Below are 16,562 nucleotides of genomic sequence, written 5' to 3' on the forward strand. Positions count from 1 at the left end.
GATCATTTTTATATTATTGTATTAGCCGATATGTACTGTATCTTTTATACGATCATTTGATATCTGAAGTAAATTACATCATTGTGGATTCTTGATTAATCATTACGCTTTTTTTGGTTAGTTAATTTTCAATTTAGGTGAGTTGAATACTTCTCGGTTACAAAATAAATTCACAGCTACTGTATTTTTTAGAATTTTAACATTTTAATAACATTTAATTATGGAAATGATCTTGATGATTATATAACTAATAAATCTATAAAAATTATTTTCAACAACTTTTTTAGAAATTGTATAAACATGGTTATACCAACTTTTTACAATAAAGTTTTGTTTCAAACGCGTTCAAAAACTTTTCAATTTTACTTTCAATCGCGTTTTTTCATATTCTGTTTCATTTTCATATTCGCAAAAAAACAAATTTAAAAAAATTATCTACAAAACTAAAATGTCTGATTTAGAAAAAACAACTGATTTAGAAATCATTAACATTAGTTCTGAGGTAAAATAATTTAATATTTTAATATTTATAATACAAGATTTTAAAAAGTTTCCTATTATTTTAGAGTGAAGATCAAGAGTTCTCATTGCCACGAGAACTTGTTCATAATGAGGAAAAACTGGAGAAAACATTAGCTTTAATCAATACTATATATCATATAACTGATATTCGCCATTCTTTATTTCCCATTGAATATCCTGATAGTTCAAACAATGGAATTGCAAATGTTTTTCACGTTGAAAACTGGACTAATAAAAAGGCTGTATTTAGTGATGTAAATGATGGAGGTTTATTTTAATTATTTTGTCTTTTAATTGTTAATTAAATTAATATTGCTAATTATTTTTACTATTATTTATTTTAAGATTCAGTATAGTCTTGGAAAGCCTAGTGGTGCTCATTCTAATGTCCCTTGCCTGTTTTTGGGAGTAAAGTGCAAAGATGAAAAAAAAACTTGTCAAGGTGTAAAGTTCTGCAGTATTGCTGCACCTGATCTTATAAACATGACTCATACTGTAGTAGATCCCGATGTAGACTTTTCTTCAAGAAATCCCAGCTTCTTTACATTATCTTCTTTACATCAAATTCGATTAAATACACAAGAGTAATTATTTGTTATTATAGTTTTTATTTCATGTTGAATATTTACAAATAATAATTTAATCAAATTTTTCAATTTTAACTGAAGGGAATATCTTGCTGCGATTAAAACTAAATGTTGTTATAATAATTATACGTGTAATGGAAAACCTGTGGTAAAATATCACAAAACTAATAGATGTAACATCAATCAGTACTTTATTGGTTGCAGTTTATATACCTTTGGCACATGACATAGATATATAAGTGGTAAACCTAACATTGATGAAGATCTTTTGAAAGAATTATTTAGAAATGAAGAACGAATTAGTACAATTGAGGTAATTTAATATTTTTTCAGTTTTATTATTTTGTAATAAATTCTAATATTTATTTATTTATTCATATAGGATGATAAAAAATGTTTTACTATTATCCCCAGTGCATCTAAAAAACAGGAGTGTCGTAAGTAATTATTAAAATCATCAATGTTTAATATTTTTTAAACAATAAATTTTCCTATTTTTATATAGCAATTCCTCACGTTAAAGATGGAAAAATTGAAGCATTACCACTTGTAAAAACTGGATGTAATGTCATATTCCATAAATATGAACCATTAGATTTAGAATCATGTCCATATATAGTTATGGTTGTAAAAAACACTCACTCACATCCACCACCTCCTCCTCATCGAATACCTGTTCATTTACAAGAAAATGTAAAAAATTTAATTAAAAATTCAAATGATCTTTTAAACGATACTACTCCACGAAAATTAATTTCAGGTATAAGATATTTGATTTTTCTTTTTCTTTTATTTTATTGTTAATAATTAAATTTGTTTTTTAAAAAGGCCCATTAATAAAAGCTGTTTTTGGAGAAATTGTCTTATCAGATATTCATGCTTCAATGAATAATATTGATAAACTTCGTAATATTGTAATGAAAGAACAGAGATTATTACATCCACATGGACAAGGAATTATGGGAGTAGTTCATGCTTTTAATCAAAATGAAGCAAATTTACGTGATTATATTCAAAGAATTAGTAAGTATTAAATTAAAAAATGCTTAACTGTTAATAAATTTTGAAGATAATAATATAATTATTATTATTATTTATTTTTACTAGTATTCACAGATAGTGAAACGTTGTAATTTTATGTATGATTGAACTACAGGCTATTCATATGTCAAAATTCAAATATTTTATGGTAGATATGTCATACAAACGTGTATTTGGAGAAATGAATGAATTTGAGTTTAATGCTTATGATGAAGATAATCATAGCAGTAAGTAGTTAAAATTCTCAGCTTTAATTTTAATTTTAAATGTAAATTAATAATTTTTTTTTTGTTTAGTTGTAACATTTTGTAGAATTTTTACAAATGGAAGTGATTCTAAAATATACCAATGCATGTTTATGACTTTTTTTGAAGTTTATGAAAATTTAACAGGAGAAAAGCCAACTTTTTATCATTTTAATTCAGAAAAGAAAGGATGGGCAGCTATAATTGTGGATCTTGATAAAGGTCAAGCTAAAGGATTATCTTTAGCTTTAAATTCTTTATGTAATTCTATAAGTGCTGAGCAACATTTACTTTATACTTTAAAGTCTTGTTTAGTTCATTTTGAAAGGTAAAAATAAGTTTCTTTTATTCATTTACAAATCAATTGTTAATAATTATTTTATTTGTATTAATATAGAAATGTAAGAAATTCTAAATATTCTGATGAAAGCAAGTTTTTAATGCGTCAGCTTCCAAAAGCCAAAACCAAAGATGACGTGAATTTTATATTTGAGCAGTTAGAGGTTATTGGTGATGAAAAAATTAACGGTAAATAATTTAAATTTGGATTATTTATATTGTCAGTTTGTCACTAATATAATTTTCTAAAAAATAGATTGGATAGCTGAATACCAAACACCATGGATCTTAGCATCACTAAATCACAATTTTTCATTAATGGATCATGATATTTGGATGACTACCCCTTTTGATACTAATGTATCCGAATGTTCACATGCAAATGTAAATAGAGAAGGGACGCGATTGAGATTAAAAACTGCAATATTTCAGTAAGTTATTTTAATTAAATAATCTTTTAATATATTTTATAATTATTAACAAAATTATTTTTTAGTTCATGGAACTATGATCTAACATTATATAGACGTTTTCATAACTACCAGCAGTATAATATCCCTATGTCAAGCAAGGATAAAAGTGGTACAAAACGAAAAATAGAGGCTAATAAGCGAAAAGGTAATTATTAATATATTTTTAATTAAACTTAATTCTTATTACTTATCTGTTATTATCTTTAGAAAAACGAAAAAATACCCAAATTCCAAAATTACCAAACAAAAGGCAGAAAGTGAGTGTTAAGGATGATTCAGAATTTCAAAAAAGAATTTAAGAGTTGGAATATGAAGAACGTAAGGAAGAATTAGAACGAAAAAGATTGGATAATCAATTAAAGAAATTAGAAATTGCACAGAAAGAAAAGGAGTTAAATGAAAATTAAATAGCGTGTTAATAACCTGTACTTTTGAGAAATTAAATAAATCCAATATCGTTACATTACTTGTAAATTCTTTTTCTATGCTTATAAAATATAGGTTATTAAGTGTTTAAACTAAATAAATATAAGTTGTAGCATTAATTAATAATATAAAAAATTATTAAAGATGAATAGGTAGTTTTATTGGAATTAATATAATTATGATCACTTCTTTATACAAGTTGTAATATGTTAATAATTGAAACATAATAGTAAACCAATTCGTCTCCTATTAATCACTAAAACTAAAACTGAGTAGAAAAGGAAGTGCTCTATTGATTACATTATAGTCCGACTACAATAATCTAATTTTTACAGGAATATACTTTATCATAATATTTTGTAATGTGTATTTTAGAAAAGTTTAATTAAAGACCTAACAATAAATATTATATTTTTATCGCGTTTTCTTTTATACTTTTGTTAATTATTCAATTCTTCAATAAACAAAAGCAATTTTCAAGAAAATTGCAACTTTTTCTTTTATATATATACCAGTTATTTTTTTTTTATTAATTTATGTTTTATATATTATATTGAAATATGGTAAAAATTCTAGCAATAATGGTTTCTCTTAAGAATGAAAATTTAATATAACTCTTTAGAAATGTAAGAATAAAGTAGTGCAGTTTGGCTTTTAATAATATTTTCTTAAGTTTCGTCAAATATACTGTAACTCTGTAAGTACATGTGAGTACACGTGAGTACATGAGTACATGATATTGTGTTCACGTACTTGTAATCACAGCTGCGTTGTAATTGTAATAATTAACTATATAATCCATTTATTTTGGGCATTTCAGTCATATAATCTGGAAGTATGCATTGTGCCAATCTCAATTATTGTTTTTAAAAAAGAACTTAGAAATACTCAGCCCTCCAAAAAAATTTAATCCGGAAATGTGTACTATGTGTGATGATCATTTTTTATTTACAAGTCTCCGTTATTTTAATATTTATAATCTTTGTACGCATAAACAAATGTACAGTAACATTGCTGCCATATGTTTTTAACTTAATCTAATTAAGTTGAACAGCTTCTCTAAAAGGAATTTGTAAAAATAATTGACCCCAGGATAACCAATAAAATGAAAAATGCGCTTTTTTATTTCCGAAAGTTAACGTAAAATTAGCCAAAATATCAAATTCAGGTTGTTTAACATACCAGGCATCTAAAATTAATATTGTAATAAACAACATATTATACTGTACCTAATTTGTATTTATTATAAAAAAAATCTGGCATTTAAGGTTTCTCAAGTTACGCAAATGCATTTATGATTTATCACATAAGATCATATGATCATTCTGATTAATAAAAAACCAGTTCTAATACTAGCAACTGAAGCCCTAACCTTATGTTTTGGTCAGTAAGAACGTAACGAGAACCGAAATGGTATGAACTCATGTTTTTACTTTGCATTTATGCTAAACATTTTCAGTTATTAAAGCTAATTTTTTTTTCGGCAATAGTATTTTCCATTTTGTAATATTAACCGATTTCTGAAAACAATTAATTTCCTATTTCAGAAGTAGTATTGTCTGACCGGTCGATCAACGAATTTAGAAAAGATAAAAATAGAAAATTCTTAGAATTTTTTTCTAAATAAACGTCAACTCAATAATTTTAAAATGAATAGTTTCAAGAAAATGTATTTTTGGGGTTTTTTGGGCAACCGCACTTCTTCATTTCCTATTATTAATAAAAATTATTATATTTTATTTTGAAATTCATTTATATCAAGCATGGTTCCAAAATTTGCGGAGTTCATTATTTCCCACCGGCATGGTATGCAGGATGTGCATGTATGCTAGGACTCCAAAATATATATAAAGGGTCAAAGGCAGCCAAAAGATTTTTATTATTATTAGCTGTCCTCATTTTTCAGGGCCGGAATTATGATAATTTCGGTCAGTATCCAAAAAAGGTAACAGATTTACACAAGTCATTATCTATAAAAGGAAAGATTTTCATGATTTTTTTTTTTGGGCTCGTTGTACGCGAACTCGAACCGACCTTTTTATGTATATTTCGGGGTCTTAATATACATTTTATTTACGTATGATATTTAATGTATATTCATAGGAAAAAATTTATAGGAAAAACAATATCATTGTTCATATCTTTATTTACTTTTTTTTTTAGCTGTATATTAAAACTTGTAAAATTATTTTTTACAATTAATGACATCACTTTCTTCATATGAATTCATCATTTAAATTTCCATTCAATTTCTTTTGTGTAAGTTTTTATTTTCTAAACAACTTTTCAATGCGAAAATGATGATAATTTTATTCTGATCACAGTTTAATATAGAAAAAGATAATTAATGCATTCTTTTAGATATACAAATATATACAAATAATGTATTAATATTAACATAACAAAAAATATATATATATTTAGGACCTTCAAGAAAGTTAATAGATAATGTTTCTGCTAATTTGGAAGCTTAATTTGTGATTTAATAAGAATTTGCACAGAATTATAGCATAATCAATAGGAATCATGCACTCGCACTTCCTAAGAAAATTATCGACCTGTGGTTTAAACATTTGATTTAAAATCTTCTATATTTCTTTGAATTTATAAACCTTTACTTTTAATTACTTTTAAAAAATTATAAAAACGATTCAATATATTGGTTGATTAAAATAATAAATAATTAGGAAAATACATATATTGAGATCTTATATATAAATATACAATATTTACAAAAGTCTATTATTCAGTATTAATTAATGAATAATGATTTCCATATTTGAAGATTCTTTTAATGTGTCATTAATTTTTTGATCATCATCATTACTCTCATCATCAACTTTAATCTCATCATCATCTTTAATCTCATCATCCCCATGGTTCTCATCATTCTCATCCTCATTTTTTAATACAGTGCTTGCACATTCGAAGAATGATAATTTTTTCATTGACACAACTATTATTTTATCATTATCAATAATTTGGCTGTGAGTTTGATCGCTAGAGGATAAAGTAGATGATATATGATCATCAGTACTTTGGATAGATTTCACGGTCTTTGTTGACGATCCATTCTGTTGACCTTTACCCTCAATGACATGAACAATTTCAGCATCAATGGTGATTACGTAAGATAGCAAAATGTATATTATGCATTTTACAGTCATCGATGGACCTTCTTCTAGAAGATAAAATATATCCAAAATAGCGAAAAGATGAAAGATGAAAGATATTATCAATCGTAAAAAATTCCAGTACGTAACAGCTGTGAATAATGTTCTCTTGCTTCTAATATTTAAAGACAATTGAGAAGCATTTTTATTGGCATTTTTTAAAATAAGGATTAAACGTGTGGTCACATATGTATCAATTAAAAAGTCCGTGACAATTCCTCCAATACCGTAAGGGGCAATATTAAGATAATCGTAAGAACAAATAGATGTTTCACTTTCGGATACATATTGGGTAGTTATTTGTTGGAAAATTAGGTATGGGATCTATAAAAATAATCATTGATGTCGATACTCAGTTATTATTTGTTTTTAAAAAGAGAAAGGAAGAAAAATATCATATTTTAAAAGAAAATTTACCGTAAATGCAGTTCTAATTACAAATAATAAAATGCATATCCGTTTATCCCAGACTTTTCTTTTCATATCTATTTGCCTTATCCTCCATAATAAGAAAGCTGTTAATGATAATCTCGATATGATGTTTCCGATATACGTAATGTATAAAGAGGCAGCGCATTGAAGGATTGTAGGGACTTTTGGAGTTATATAAATGCCAACAACTCCAGAATTGCGCACAATTTGACCAAAATTGAAAATAATTTTAAGAATACTTGAAGCGTGTGTTTTACGTATTTTATATGAAATTATCGAAACTATCATGTTGTGAATGCATATCTATAAAAAAGGGATAAAAGTAGTAAATCATTAATTAACATTTAACACCTAAGAGTTCTTCTACTTTAGACTCAAGATTATTGTTGTTTAGAACTTCTCTGCTTAGTCTTTAATCAAAATTTTATTTTAAAATTAATATCTTACCATAATAGATGCTCCCAACCAAAAGCCAACATATGCTTGCGTCTGAATAAAATTGATTTCCATTTTTATGCTTTGGATGAAATAAAATAATTATGAGAGAAGGTGTAGCGTATCTTTTTATATTATAAAAATTTTATTCATTCATTTCTAAAAAGGAAACCATATTAGTAAACTTCGGATTAAATATCCAGCAAAATGTCTCATTCATTTTGGTCATTTTGGTCTAATATTAAAAGATTGTGTCACGTAATCTTGTGCCGATCCAATTATAAATAAACTTAGTATTATATTTAGCCTCAAAATCAAAAAACTTAAATGGAAATGATAAATTTTGATGATCATTTTCGTCCCTGTTATTTTAAATTTATCATCTTGTACGATAAACAAATGTAATTTAGCTGCAGTATGTCTAGTTAAGTTGAACAGCTTCTCTAAAAAGAATTTTTAAAAATAATTGACTTCGGGATAAACCAATAAAATGATAAATGGACTTTTTTCTTACCGAAAATTAGCGTAAAATCAGCCAAGAAATTCAGATTGTTTATATTGTAATAAACAATTTATTAAACCTAATTTGTATTTAGTAAAAGAAGAAAAATCTAATCTAAATCTCTGTTTTGTCGACACCAAGTATTTAAGATTTCTCAAGTTGCGCAAGTGCGTTTATAACTTCTATCCGCATATGGACATTATCGACTAATTAATAGAAAACGGGTTCTAATGCCAACTAGCAACTGAAACCATAATTTTATGTTTTGGTCAGTGAGAACGTAACGAGAACCGAAATGGTTGATTTCGTGTTTTTATTCTGCATTTATACTAAACATTGTTAGTTATTGAGGTTAATTTTTTTTTCGGCAATAGTATTTTCCATTTTGTAATATTAACCGATTTCTGAAAACAATTAATTTCCTATTTCAGAAGTAGTATTGTCTGACCGGTCGATCAACGTAAAAAAATTGATTCTTAGAATATTTTTTTTTCTAAATAAAACGTCAACTCAATAATTTTAAAATACGTTTTCTTGAAAACTATGAGCTAATATTATTATATATACACAATATATATACCATTTATCACACTTTTTCACGCCTTCGTTTATTTTCTATTATTACATTTTATTTTATAATTCTTATATATCTTTTTATCGAAGCATGCTTCCAAAATTTGCGGAGTTTATTATTTCCATTGTATACAGTGTATACAGTATATGTACAAGTAGAGATGCGATTCTAAATCCGTCCATTCGGATAGTCCGCCTTAAATCCGATCCGAAACCAGATAACGGGATACATAATCCGTAATCCGTTATCTATTAATATATAATACTGTATATAGTAAGAGGGACAATCTTAACGTACGCATCGTGTGTACTATCTTAACTACTAAAAAATATGAAATTATGGTAAAATTCGTAATTTATGCTCAAAAATTGTGTCTAGATTTTATTTTATTTTTGTTTTGATTATTCTTTCTTTCTCTCGCTTTCTTAGTAGTAGTTAATAGTAGTTTGTTATTTTTTTTAAATAGAACTTTCATAGAACTTTGTGCAACTAAGTTAACTCTTTTCTCACTAAATATTGTTTGGCGGGTATATATTATGTTCATAGAGTGTAATCAAAAAATTATATTTAGGTTCAAAGAGATAAAATTCTGAAACTAAATTGGTAGATAGAAGGTTACTATTTTTTGTAGGTAAAATCCTAATTTTAACAAAATATTTAACAAAACGTTCCTTTTATGAAAAAATATATACACAACAAAATATAACATTATAATTATGAAAAAATAAATAAATGTATATATATATACATACAGTATATCAATATATGTTCATAAAGTTGTAAATTGTAATTATACTCGTGTGCAGATTTGTTAATAGATGAAATATACAAAACTTCAATATATTTAAGTCAACTTATTACTCTATTTATTTTATATTGTACACATCCAAGGATGCTTACGATAATATTATACACTAATACACATGATGCGTACGTTAAGGATGGGAGAGAACAAAACTCATTGATTCTTAATGTCGGCCGGCACTACCAATGTTCCGCCAACACTATGATTACTTCGGATTTAATCCAATACGGATATCGGATAAATTTTTGTTTTCGTATTCAATATGTAACGTCATGAAATTTTTAGTAGATCGGTCCATATAATTTTCCAATTATCCTACGCGGATTCACATCTTTTCAATTTTTGTGTTCAGTTAATAGATTATAACATTTAATTCGGGCCAAAATTAACAATAATTCTGGCCATTTTTTTTTGTTAAATTCCTCCCTGGTAAATCTCAACCTTGTTAATATGTTAAACAATATATTGGATTGGTGTGGCCTTATCCAGATCGCATCTCTAGGGGAATGGACCAAAATCAAATTTAGTGATTATACAGTACATCATTTTTCAGAAAATATAATTTTATTGATAAATATTAGTAAAAAGAATGGTTGACTTTTTTGGTATTAACAGATAAAACAAAGAATACAAATTTATTAAAAGAAAACCGATAACATAGTAAATTGCTTCTCAAAATTGCATAATAACTAAGTATACCATCCCTTTTTGCCACGGTCCAATATAGGATTTTAATGACAATTTATTTACATAATATGATCGTTTCGATATTAAATAGCTTTATCACTAGGGAATGGAAAGCCATTGTGAGTCCGGAGCGTGATCACTTTCAGGAGGAACAATGTAAGGAAATTTCAGAATCCTAAATGAATAAAAAAAAGCTGGCTATACTTTGACATTAGAAGTTTTGGACTAATACTGTATATAATAATATAATTTTTGATTTTTTAACAGATTTACGTGTTTTACCCTTATAACAATACATAATTATTCTAAAAGAATTTTTACAAGTACTCTGATTTGATATTGAAAATCACGTGACTGCACGCTTCCCTTAAATTTTCCATTTATACGGCGACGCGTAAAAAATTTTGCTGTAGATAGGTCTTTCAATCGAAAAGTGGGACCTGTATGGGATGACTTATGGGATGTGCATTTCTAGTCGGATTGTTGCCTTGACTATAAATATGATTGGCATGTCGATCATAGCACATTATGATTTACAATTTAATATCCTATCGATTTACGTGAGGTAGGCTTGATGCCTTTCACAAGACACCATACTGCTTCTTTTGTAGGGAAAGTAGTCTAGAGCGACGCTGGATACCATCCCTATAAGAAATATGTATACGGAAAGGATACGTTTTGTATACATTTTATGTACGTTTCTATAGATTCCGTATACAAATTCCGTATATTTAATAAGCAATTCATTTTTGAACATTTTTTAAAAAAACTGATGTATACGAAATGTATACGGAAAAAATTAATCATACGGAATGTATATGGAATTTTTAAACTTAATATTTTTAGAAAATAATTTTACAAAAATCTCGTATCATAACACGAGATCACGTGATTGTTTTATGATACGTTTTTTGTTTTTTATATATAAACCCTTACTGACCCTTATTCCGACTCTGACCATTTTTTTTTTTTGCTAAAGAAACATACTATAGAAACTACTTTTCCTACATATAAACCTGGTCTAAATCGTGATTTTTCGGACTCTATACTCTTGTTTACATTATTTACATGAGTAGAAACACTCGTTCCAAGTTTTCTCAAAAAATTCTAAAAAATATTGAAAAAACATATCATTCTACTACCGACAAAGAAGACATATATAGAACTTTCGCTCCTAACGTTAATAATAACAGAAATAGAAAAATGTCGAATATATCCACAACTAACAACAACAATAGTCATAAGACAGCCGAGCCTGCTTTGACTTCACCTTCTCAAACTTCCTCCTCCGTGGAGCAAGTCCCTGGGAATAATTCTTTAATAACACGTGACTCCACTCCCCATTTACCAAATGCACCAATCGTTGAAACGGTTGATGAAATGGAAATAGAAGTTACCAATAATAATGAAACACAACAACTTTCAGAAGGATCTACATCCATTAATGGCAATCCACCACTAATAGAGGAAATTCCCATGATCGACAACATATTTTCAGCCTCAAATATACAAGCACAAACTTCCTTTGAAGGGTTTATCCCACGAGATAGTTTCCCACCGAAACTCACAGACAAAGAAATTTTACAAACACTCAACACCATCTTTATCGGAGACAAAGATTTTATCAAAGTCAGATCTCTCAAAAAAATGACTTTCAAATTTTACATGATATCTGTGTCGACTAAAGAGAAATTGTCACACCTTATCAAAACATCACCCCCGTCCCTTAATAAAGTTAAAATTTATGAATATACACAACAAAATATAGATACCTTAATTGAACGAAAACTCCAATTACAAGACAACACCATTATCAAAATTTTAGATATCCCCGTCAATTATGATGTCACGTTATTAATAAAACAAATAACTGATGCAACGGGAAAACGAATCACAACTTACAAAGAAACCAAAAAACCACCTCAAAGAATCCAAAACCGTAACAAAAATGATAAACCAATTTTTATCAAACCAATTTATAAACAATTAATAATCAGCTTTGAGGACAAAGCCGCAGCAGATTACTTATTAGCACAAGACTGGTGCTTAGCCATTGAGGACTCAGTAGCCAGAATCTTACCAGGCAATCCAAAACATCCGATATACACACAACGAACCTCAGCTTTCTATAAAATTACCGGTCTACCTTTAAACACGAACGCAAAAGATTTAAGCCCTTTAGTTGAACATCTAAAGGGTCGTACGTGTACATTTACCCAAACCTCACGCTCATCATTTTTCAAAAACGCATTCATATACGTTGACCTGAATGACGTTAAAAAAGATTACACCACAATCACGGGTACAAAATTTGGACAACACACAATCTTTATCTTTCCCCATACCAATACCAAAAAAACTTGCAATGTATGTGGAAATCATACACACGAATATAAAAATTGCACTAGTACTGATTTTACCCTAGACAAAAATGAACGTAAAATTTTCAGAAGACGTTTCATTACACGTAACAAAGAACGTATTCTTATCAACAAAACTACCAGACAAAACTATAACCACGTCATAAGACTCTCTAAAGACAATCCTGGTAATTCAAATGTACAATCCCGCCCTCAACCGAACACACGAGGCAAACAAAGACAAACTTATAATAACACTACAAATCACCCGGATAAGACGCATCAGAAGTCTAGTTCGTCCTGGTCCAATCAACAGCTCCCTCAAGAAATCTTAGACAAAATTGCACTTATGGAACAACAAATCACTACCTTAACAAACCACGTTAACGTATTACAAGATTCCCACCAAACATTCACGGAGCAATACTCTTCGCACCATCAACAACTAACCACAATTGACACTAACATAGCGTTGCTCACACATAGACAAGATAGTCTTGAAAATCAACATAAAACCTTGATGACCCAGATGCAAACGCTCATCAACACTCTACAAGCATCACAAACGCCATCCCCCTGACAACAACCAGCCAGAAAAGCCAAACGTACCAGTACCCCATATGAAAAAAATTCTTTGAAGGATGTGAAAAAACGGTTTATCCAACCATCCTCTGAATCGGTTATGACTGACAGTGATGCACCCCCACTTTCAGACGAATATTACACCGAATCTGGAGATGTCTCCGATACGGGCACCATTGAAAATACATATGAAGCAGCTGAACAAGAAACTTCAGGACAATCGAGTTTCATTCTTAACCCATTTAATTGGGGCAATAAACCTCAGGTTTAATTTGTGATTCATTCTTTATAATCATAAAGAATTTAGACATACCGTTTTGATTCCCCTTATTGTTTTTATCTCAACTCTTGGTTTACATACACCCAATTTCATACATATTTTAAATAATGTCATACACCAACCTAAATATATCTGATCCCTTTCCTACTATCTCACATTCTTTGTCACAAAATCCTGATCACGTGATTAATGAAGAACATATTACAAACTTACACGTGATCAATCAAGATAACATTAATGATAATAATTTTTTTATTGATTATATTAAAATAGGCAGTATTAATATTCGACAAGCCTTTAATAACAAACTTAACGACATTATAAATTATTTTGTCGAACACAACTTTGATATCCTTGGTTTAGCAGAAACTAGTCTCTTTGGAGACCAATCAAATACTATTATTAACAAACACAAACACCCCACTTTACCTAACAATTTTATATATATAATTCACGACAACTCCGGCGCTAATAAAGGCACTGGAGTCGCCATCATGATTACCGACAAAATGGAAAAACATCTTCATCATACAGAATTTTCAGAAGGACGTATCATCAATCTTATCTTCGGTTTTAAGAAATCAAAACAACTGAACGTAACTTGTTGCTACTTACCATCTAGTCCTAAGAATGATGTCACCAAAACCAAAATCAGCGCTGCCTGCGTCGAAAAATTGAACAAATTAATTATTAAATCTAACAACACCAAAAATTCATACGCCATTGTTATTGGCGATTTTAATGTGACCACAAAGAATAAATCAGATCCGAATTATCCTTCCATCCGTTTACTTAAAAATAACGGATACAAAGATATGATTAAATATCATCAAGAATCCTTAGATAACAACTTTACCCATAGTACAAATAGAATCGATTACCATTATGGAAATAGGAATTTATTAGAACAATCAATTCATTCATACACACAATCGATACCACAATCTTTCTTTAATACTGATCACAAAATTGTTATAACCCTTTTAGAAAAAACTTTTTTCGACTCAAGAAACAAGGATTTATTTGAAAAGTTCATGAACGTCCTTCCTTTCAATAAACGGAATGATGAAGTTAAGAAAGTCTTCAAATACGATCGAATGACCGTTGAATTATGGTCCTCTTATACGAACCGTAGTCGTTCAACCTTTAAATATAGATTTTCCAAGGAACCTCAAGAAATTAATAACAATAATACTTTAAACCGGCAATGGGATCTCTTTGAGAAATGCTTAATTGAACTCAAAGAACATATTATACCACAAAAATCTATTAATTTTAACACATCATCAAACCTAGATTTGCCTCTTGAACTACGACAAATGAATAATCACGTGATTCTCTTATATCAAGTGAAACAATTTTTAAATTTAAAACATATTAAAATTCGTTTTAAATTATACTTCACACCCACACTTTCAACCCTCCACAACATTCCACGACACGTATGGGCCACCTATTATGAAGGATGGATGAAATACCTCCCTCGCTTAAAAATTTTATTAGATTTTAATAAATTATCAATCACTTTACCATCAACGGTTACTCCTGATAATTTTGTATCAACAAAGGATGAAATTTATTGATTATATCATACGATGAAAATAGCTTACCAATCTGCGTACGATAAATACCTTACCAACAAAATTAGTTCTTATGTCACAGAACGCAATGACAATTTACAACATGATCAAACTAAAATGATTAACTCTATTTTAAATCGTAAACCACGCCGTATAGTGTTGGACAGACTTTCTTTTACCGACAACAAAGGTGAACAGGTATTTACTAATAACCCAGAGATTATAGAAAAAGAAGCCATCAAACATTTCCAATACCAAGCGGGGCTTCCAAATGAAAAGAATATTTGGACTTTAGACTCCCTACCACAAGATTGGAAAGATCATTATGATCCTGCTTTACAAAATATTAATGAAGAATGGTGGAATCATTTAACTGAACCAATCACTCTTTTGGACCTTTCCTCCATTTTCAAAAAATTGAATAACAACAAAGCGCCAGGTCCTTCCAAAATCACATACGAAGATATCACACATTTACACGAGGACATTTTAATGATCCTCGTCAGAATCTTCAACGCTTGCATTACACTTAAAGTGATTCCGGATAAATGGAAACACGCGTTGCTTTTTCCGATACCGAAACCACATGATTGGAATAGTAAACTAACTAACACAAGGCCTATAACTCTCCTGGAAACTCCTAGGAAATTATTAGTCGATATTATTTCAACTAGATTAAATCAAGCCCTTTCCAAACACCCAATTTTACAATTCAACAACAAAGCGGGCGTTCTGGGCCAATCAACCTTAGAGCCGCTTATGATTACACAACACTTAATAGAACATGCGCGCATTAAGAAAAAACCCATTTGGATCGTATTACAAGATTTATCAAAAGCATACGATCGCGTCGACCTACGACTATTGAAATTGGCGCTTGAACGCTTAAAGATTCCTGCTATTATTATTACCTTTTTTCTTAATTTATTTACAGAAAGACATAATGAAATCATAACCACGAATGGTTTACTGCCATCTTATGCAGTTCTCCAAGGCATTGACCAAGGCGAAGTTGTTTCACCACTTCTCTGGAATATATACTACGACCCGATGTTTCATCGCATCAATCAATTAACACATTTACACTACTCCACCTTTGCGACACAAAAGAAAAATTGTCAACATATAGAGAATGATGTCATTCACACCTTTGACATCTCCGTAGTAGGTTATCTCGACGACACTACGTGGTTTGGCTCTTCACAATTGCAAATCGAAGAAAAATTATCAATTGCCAATTCTTTTTATGACCTTAATAACATTAAAGTTAATATGGATAAATACAAAATCTTAACTAATGACCGTACCATCAAACAACCGAATATCACCCTCACAATTAATAATCGGCCATACGCAACTCCTGTCACGCCTCGTAACAAAAGCGAACGCATATTAGGTTTATACATTAATGCATTAGATAAACATACGCAAACGATACGAAAAGGCAAACAAATAGTGATGGCTCACTACAACACTATGAAAAACAAAAAATTAACACATCATCATATACAATATATTA

The 16,562-nt window shown here is 29.0% G+C and overlaps 3 protein-coding genes across 3 annotated transcripts; 2 read left to right on the plus strand and 1 right to left on the minus strand.

Annotated features, from left to right (window-relative positions):
- Positions 1–448: 448 nt before the first annotated feature.
- OCT59_013015 (uncharacterized protein) lies at positions 449–3,506 on the plus strand (the record flags this gene model as incomplete). The annotated part of the gene is made up of 13 exons (XM_066140542.1): positions 449–502; positions 567–776; positions 868–1,106; positions 1,341–1,422; positions 1,492–1,546; positions 1,615–1,869; positions 1,938–2,132; positions 2,303–2,377; positions 2,447–2,723; positions 2,793–2,923; positions 2,991–3,165; positions 3,231–3,352; positions 3,415–3,506. 13 exons carry the CDS (start codon positions 449–451, stop codon positions 3,504–3,506), a joined length of 1,962 nt encoding a protein of 653 aa, XP_066001420.1.
- A 2,883-nt stretch (positions 3,507–6,389) lies between these two features.
- On the minus strand, positions 6,390–7,748 carry OCT59_013016 (uncharacterized protein; the record flags this gene model as incomplete). The annotated part of the gene is made up of 3 exons (XM_025326668.1): positions 6,390–7,130; positions 7,224–7,541; positions 7,686–7,748. The coding sequence occupies 3 exons, from the start codon at positions 7,746–7,748 to the stop codon at positions 6,390–6,392; spliced, it is 1,122 nt and encodes a 373-aa protein (XP_025174983.1).
- Positions 7,749–11,309: 3,561 nt separating this feature from the next.
- Positions 11,310–13,181, plus strand: OCT59_013017 (uncharacterized protein; the record flags this gene model as incomplete). Its single annotated transcript, XM_025311105.1, has 1 exon — positions 11,310–13,181. One exon carries the CDS (start codon positions 11,310–11,312, stop codon positions 13,179–13,181), a length of 1,872 nt encoding a protein of 623 aa, XP_025174982.1.
- Positions 13,182–16,562: the final 3,381 nt, after the last annotated feature.

This window comes from Rhizophagus irregularis, chromosome 20 (assembly GCF_026210795.1).
Source record: "Rhizophagus irregularis chromosome 20, complete sequence".
Classification (NCBI taxonomy): domain Eukaryota; kingdom Fungi; phylum Glomeromycota; class Glomeromycetes; order Glomerales; family Glomeraceae; genus Rhizophagus; species Rhizophagus irregularis.